A 7154-nucleotide genomic window follows, 5' to 3' on the forward strand; every position below is an offset into this window, starting at 1 on the left:
TTTTTGAGACAAGGCTTGTGTAGCCTAGGCTGGCCAAGCCTGTGCAGCCAAGAATGGCCTTGAACTCTTGACCTCTACTGAGTACTGGGATTAAAAGCATGGACCCCTGTGCCTAATTTTTTTTGGGGGGGTGGGCAGGGTCTCACTTTGTAGCCCTGGTTGACCTGAAGTAGATCAGGTGAGTCTCAAACTCACAGACCTGTCTGCCTCTGCCTCCCAAGTGTTGGAATTAAGGCATGTGCTACCATCTCTGCCCCATCCACTCCTAGCTTTTGAAGTGATTCTTATCCTACACACAGCTCAACATTTTGTTAATGCTTTGGTGTGAGAGATCGAACCTTGCACGCCTAGTCACACTCTGACTAAGCTACACCCTAGTGTGTGAGTGTGGGTAGCTGTGAGGCAGCTCTGGGTAGCCTCTTGTCCCTGCTGCCTCATCCAGGCAGACTTCTCTTACTGTTGCAGACTGGCCGACCCATGGGCTTTGGATCATTCTGTCTCTGCCTCTGGTCTTGCTTCAGAGACACTGGGATTACAGACGTGTGCTGCCACATCCAGCTTTTTGTGTAGGTTCCGGGGGTCAAACTCAGGCCGGCAGGATTCAGTGCAAACACTTCACGTGCGGAGCTCTCTCCCTGGTTCCTGAGGTGTGTTTTGAAGGCAGCATATACGAGTTGATAGAAGATATGTAGAGAATAGAGAGCGAGCAGGGTGAACAGAAGTTTCAAAGTTCCGGAAGGAAAGGTGTTGGGGGCAGAGCCAATACCTGGGCTTTATATTCAGACAGCCTTGGCATAGTTAGCCTGTCATCACAAATGGGTACTGAGTGCTCATTAAGTGGGAAATGAAGGGCTCACAGGTTTTGAATTAGACACCTTGCTGTGTCGCACCAACCAATTCACCGTCTCTGCTGTATCAAGTGCTGGGCATCTGTAGGTGCTGTTGAGAGACACGGGATGAGCACATGCTGAGGATACGAAGATGAGTAAGCATGGCTCATCTGAGAGACGGGAATTGTGCAGGTACAAGTGTGTGTAGGTCGACTTTTCTGTCCCACCAGCCGCTTCCCAAATAACCACACTGAGACTTAATTATAAATGTTTGGCCCATAGCTTAGGCTTATTTCTAACTAACTCTTATAGTTTAAATTAATCCATATCTTTTAATCTGCATTCTTTTACTTGACTTGGTTACCTTTACTCAGTGCACATGTTCATCTCCTGCTTTATCTACAGCTCAACAGACTTCCCTGACTCTGCCGTTATTCTTTCCAGAATTCTCTCAGTCTGCTTCTCCCACCTTTTCTTAACCTGCCCAGCTATAGGCCATTCAGCTCTTTATTAACCAGTGGGAGTAATACATAGTTACGCTGTACAAAGATTGCTCCACAGCAAATGTGTTTGTGCTGTGGGTTGTTTCTTGTGCCAGTTACTCAGTGGCATGCCGGAGAGCTGTTAGTCTGCTTTTCCTGTAATTGCAAATCGTTTCCTTAGGGATTGTATCATTCAGAGAATACTGGTCGAGTGCAGCCAGCGAGTGCAAACAACTAATGGTGCTAAACCTGGAGAAAATCTGGGTTAGAGTTCAGTGAGCAGGGGTCTGTCACTATTCGCAGTGACACACCTTCCGGCTGGGTTAGAAGTATACATGGAGATTTTGATTTCTACCTTGTTGCTGCCTTAAAAAGTCTGTGACTCTATTGTACCTTGTTGGGCTTCCTTACAGTTAGTTCAGTAGTCAACTGCTAGTTACATAGGGTGTTTGATAGTTGCTATAGAGATCTGTCATCTATGTGGGCATGATAGGATCGGAGTTAAGAATGAGTTTTAGGGGCTGAAGAGAAAACTCAGTGGTTCAGAACACTGGCTGCTCTTCTGAGGACCTGGGTTCAATTCTCGGTACCCACATGACAGTTCATAACTACAACTCCAACACCCTCACTCAGACACAGACTCAGGCAGAACACCAATGCACATAAAATAAAAATAAACCATTTAAGTAGTTTACTTCTTTAAAAAAAGATTCAAAACAAAACAAGAATGGATTTTAGAGTCAACCTGCTGTGTTTATATGTTCCCTACTTTTGACTACTTGTGTTAATATTTCCTCTTTTCCCAGTCTTTGAATAGGATAAATGATAACACTTAGTTAATAGGATTGTTGTATTAGCACTATGACATACATGTTAGTTATTAAAAGTTTATCCCTTGTTTACAAAAAGCAAATTACAAGCTGTTTTATCTTTAAACATTTATTTGCTTTCTTATTGTGTGAGTTGCATGTTTACAGTGCTTGGCGTGTAGAAGTCAGGACAACTTTGTAGTTGGTTCTCTAGTTGCATGTGGGTTCCAGGGATTGACCTCAGGTTTGGCGCCAAATTCCTCTAGCTGCCTAGACATCTCAGCAGCCTTGGAGCATTCGTACAAATCATTCGATAGTGCAGGCTGACCTTGTCAGTACAGAGCCTGTTTTTAATTCTGTGTTTGACCTGTGTGTTTTTTTTTTTTTTTTCCAGTTTCTAAGTACAGATGTTTGTTGTTAATTTATGGTACTTTCCTGGAGTATTTGTGTTGTTATTTTTCCTATTGCGTTGACCAAATGCCTGAGAAGAAACCCCGTGGGAGAAGAGTTTATCCTGCCCTCCAGTTTGAGGCAGGAGCTGGATTGCTGCTCACACTGAATCCCTACTGGGAAGAGGAGGGGACTGGAGGGGACTCTGGCTAGGGGACTCTGGCTAGCAGGCCTCAAGGTCCTGCCCCAGTGACCCACTTCCTCAAGTCTCTGCCTCTGAAAGGTTCCACAGCCTTCCAGAACAGCTCTGCCAGCTGTGGACCAAGTGCCCAAACATGACGTATATGTGACATTTTATACTCAGACAAGTTTTTCTCATGAAGTAAAAGTAAACATGGTGGCTGGCATGTTGGGTAGAGGTGCTTTCATGCATGCTGGACAACTCAAGTTTCATCTCTGTAGCCCATAAGGTGGCAGGAAAGACTCCCTTGAGAGTTGTTCTCTGACTTCTATATATTTTACACCTCCCCCCCACACTTCACACTCACACACAAATGTTCTTGGTTTTTGGGGGGTTTTGTTTGTTTGTTTGTTTATTTATTTATTTATTTATTTATTTATTTATTGAAACAGTCTTATTATGTACCCCTGACTGGCCTTGCATTCATAGAGGTCATCCTGCCTCTGCCTTCCCAGTGCTGGGATTAAGAGTGTTGTGCACCATCAAAGCTAGCAAATAAAAACGGAAGAAACAAAAAGCAACTGCAGCCATAGACGCCTGTGCGGGTAACGGAGTGGTGCTGCAGTGGCCCTGCTTACCGTGTGCTTACCGCATGTCTGCTCTGCCAGGCTCTACACTGGCTGTTTACCCCTCTTTGGCATTTGCTCCAGCAGTTCTCTGGGTAGACTGTGGCTCTTGACTGAGGGAGAGTGAGGACCTTCCCATCACGTGGTCACTTGGTGACAGCAGTACTGGGCTCAGGCCTCATCTCTGACTTTGGTAGCTCTTGTGTTCTTTCCCTAGCTTGCACTGCCCTTGTGATATAGGGCGTTTTTTTTTTTTATAAGGAAATAAAATAAAAAACAACTTTGTAAGCCAAAAGTCCATTTTGACCTTCTTTTTGCTTTCCATTCTAGGTGCTGGGAAACCCCCAATGTTTGGTGATTATGAAGCTCAGAGACACTGGCAAGAAATTACCTTTAATTTGCCAGTAAAAGAGTGGTATGGATAATTTTGGTTTGTTTTACTGTTGATCATAGTTAATACAGATTATATGAAGGCATTTAAAAGAAGAACACTTTTTTTTCCATCTTTTCCATATTGAGCTTCGTACATGTTGTATTTCATATTGCATGTCATCTTTGAAGTTTCACAGTCCTGAAAATCCTCCATATGCATGCTCGGTTAGCTAGGACATGCTGTTGATCTAGACCTTCTAATTTTTAGAAATCTTTAAGTTTTGTTTATTCTCATCATGTGTGATGACATGGGGGTTGCGCTCATGCCACAGTGTGCCCACTGTTGTCAGGGGACAGGTCAAGTTGGTTTTCTCCTGCCATGTTTACAAAGGTTTCAGGGATCACACATCTTTCTTCCACTTCCTGATGAAATATATGAGCCTATGGGAGTCATACTTTTTATTTTTTGTTTTGTTTCTTTATTTTTCAAGATAGGGTTTCTCTGTAGCAGTTCTGGCGGTCCTGGAACTCCCTTTGTAGACCAGGCTGGCCTTGAAGTCACCTGTGTCTGCATCCCGAGTGCTGGGATACCATGGGAGTCATTCCTGTTCGAACCATCACAGCCTGCGTGCTAGGCAAGGACTGTAGGCCAAGCTATACAGCTACACAGCTATCTTCTTCCAAGCTTCTTTTTCTTTACTTCTTTGCCCCCCTTTAGATAGTCCCACTGTGTAGTCCAGGCTGGCCTTGAATGTAATTCAATTGCCTCTTCCTGAGTAGCTGTGTTTATAGGCAATGCGTCCATGAGCTGGCTCCCTCTGTTAGGAATTACCCTAAGAGTGGGGTGCATAGTCCTTACCATTACCTTCTTTCCTGATGGTCAGTCTGCATTTTCACAGCTCACTGTCTCTGCAACTCCTCTTTCGCTTATCTCTAGTGAATTTCAAGGCTGAAGTAAAGTCGCCTTTTCTTTATAAGCTAGAAACCCAATCAACTTGTTTTGGTCAAAGTGTAGTCTTGAATGTCTTGGTGACTTCCCATCGCTGTGTCCATCCCAGTAGTTTGGTGGTTGGTGGCCAATTAGAGCTACTGCTAAGCACTTAGGCTTTGCCGCCGTAACTTGACAGCTTTACATATTTAACTCGGTGCTTGAACAGCTCCCTGAGGCGGATGCAGCGAAGCATTGTGCAGTGTGCCCTCTGGTAGTACGAGTTTGGAAGTAACACAGTTGGCGCCTGTCATCAGGCAGCCCTTCCTAGAGAACTGAACCCTTGTGCACCATTGTTCCTGGCAGATTCAAGCTGTGCAGAGCACCTGCAGCTCACGCGGAGAAGACACTGCTTTTTGGCTTCTAGTGCAAGCCACACACAGGACTCAGGATGTTCCTGTGGATGTTTCTGCTGGAGCATCCAGCTGCCACCAGCTGTACTGTACCACAGTACCCCCACCTACATTTAGCTTTCTAGTATGTTTTCAGCATTTTACTAATAGCTTACTGTAGCTCTATACATGCCTACATTTAAAGGAAAGCAAATTAGGGTATGAATAATAGGGTCCTTGATGGAGATCCCTTTAAATACACTTGTAATGTATTCTTTGAGAATTTCATACTCCCTACTCCAGCTTCTCCCAGAGGCTGTTCTGTCTTAATCTCGCTCTAACTTAATGTCTTCCTTTTGTAACCTACTGAATCCAGTTACCGCTGCCAGCGAGTTCATTGGGGTAGGGCCATCCACTGAGCGTGGGCACCCTACCAGACGTCTGACCCTCCCTTCCCTAGCAGCCATCAACTGCCAACAGCTCCTCAATCTAGGTGGGCTGGATCCTCCCCCGTGATGTGAGTCTCGAGTGCTAACGTTAGTCTTTAAGTTAGAGAAGTGAGAGCTTGTGACTCGTTTGCAACAATGTATGAGCGTCTATTTGTGGGTTATGTAGTTTCATCTGTGTTACCATAAATTGCTCCTGAGATGGAGAAGAGGAGAAGACGTTGGTTAGCTTGAAAGGACATAACTAAGAAATATATTTGTATAAACTTAATTTTCATTTTAGAGGCACAGTGGTTTTTTATAATTCCTTCACATCTGTAACTAGAGGAGCTGGACGCTTTTATGGACTCTAGACAGGTTTTCCCCATTGGTTCATAGATTCTTTTCTACTGTAGGCCTGGAGTATATATATGCTAGCTGAGTTATTTTCAAAGCCTTCATTAAGCCTGCTTACTCCATGTAGTCTTCCTCTTTCTATAAGCCCTATCTCATGTGTTCTTTGACATTGGCTTTTCATTTTTTAAATTATACATTAGAAGTGCTGTTTTCTAATTTGTTACAGTATCAGATACAGATTGTCTTTGTTGCATATATTCTGTTATATGAGTGTAGTTAATTTACTATGTCTGCAAAGAATAGAGTAACGATAAGTCCCAGGCAACTGGGGCATCCCTGTTTGTATTTGATGTCATAGGGTGATTATTAATGTCTTACTTAGTTAAACCATTAAGCTTAATTTTAATTAAGTGGCATGAGATACTAAATTATGTCTTGCATATTGATAATGGAATGGTGCCTTTTATTTTTCCAGGTATTTTAACAGCAGCGATAACAATTTACAGTACTGGGGACTGGACTACCCACCGCTCACGGCCTATCACAGTCTCCTGTGTGCATATGTGTGAGTTCCTGTTTTCTATAGAACTGGATATTTGTGCCCTTAGACACAGTGTGGTCTGGTTTATTTGAGAGTGATTGCTTGTGGCTTCGATCATCACAAGTTTAAGAACCACTATCGGAATTTGAACGTTTCTGTAATGTTTGTGGTATACAGGTGAGAAAGAATGCAAAACTTACATTTGTTTTGGCGTAGAGCTGTTACCAGCTGCACATGGACTTCTGAGCAATGTCTAATACAAGAAAATGTTCATTTTTCTGGAGTAGCCAAGTAAATGAAAACTGGAGGTCCAAGTGCTGCCCTTCTCCCCCCATTTCTCTGTGCAACCTTGGCTGCCCTAGAACTTGCTCTCTTCTATGTTCCAGGTTGGCCTCAAATTCAGAGATCTGCCCACCTCTGCCTCCTGAGTGTTGCCAAATAACCTTCTTAACTATAGGATTGGCATGCCTCCTTAAAAAAATGAGGTGGTTTATAGAGGAGGACTTCTGTTCTTGGGGACCCTGTTCACTTCTGTAGCACCGTTTCTCTTAGACTTCAATGTGTCAACAAATATTTGAGAAATATCTTGACAGTATCTCCTGAGCTCACTTTTCATGATTTATTATTTCAACTTTTAACTGTTTCTAAAGTAAACTTTTATGAGTGGAAAGTAAGTTCCTAAACTTCATGTTGGTTAGTTATACTCTGTAGTGTCCAGGATATTATAATACGATTGAAGGCTAGACTTATCAATAATAATGGCTAAATTATGTATAAAATTTATGATTACTGTGTTTACTATAGCCAATTCTTATGGTAAC

General features: G+C 43.1%; 1 protein-coding gene across 3 annotated transcripts in view; it reads left to right on the plus strand.

Annotated features, from left to right (window-relative positions):
- Nucleotides 1-7154, plus strand: part of Alg6 (ALG6, alpha-1,3-glucosyltransferase) — a 39913-nt gene that overhangs the window by 12077 nt on the left and 20682 nt on the right. For all 3 annotated transcript variants that reach the window (XM_005353454.3, XM_026782341.1, XM_026782340.1), the window contains exons 3-4: nt 3649-3733; nt 6268-6357. In XM_005353454.3, the coding sequence (XP_005353511.1) occupies nt 3649-3733; nt 6268-6357 (175 nt within the window). The remainder of the gene's footprint in view (nt 1-3648; nt 3734-6267; nt 6358-7154) is intronic.

The sequence above is a fragment of the Microtus ochrogaster genome, chromosome 10, assembly GCF_000317375.1.
Source record: "Microtus ochrogaster isolate Prairie Vole_2 chromosome 10, MicOch1.0, whole genome shotgun sequence".
Taxonomy (NCBI): Eukaryota; Metazoa; Chordata; class Mammalia; order Rodentia; family Cricetidae; genus Microtus; species Microtus ochrogaster.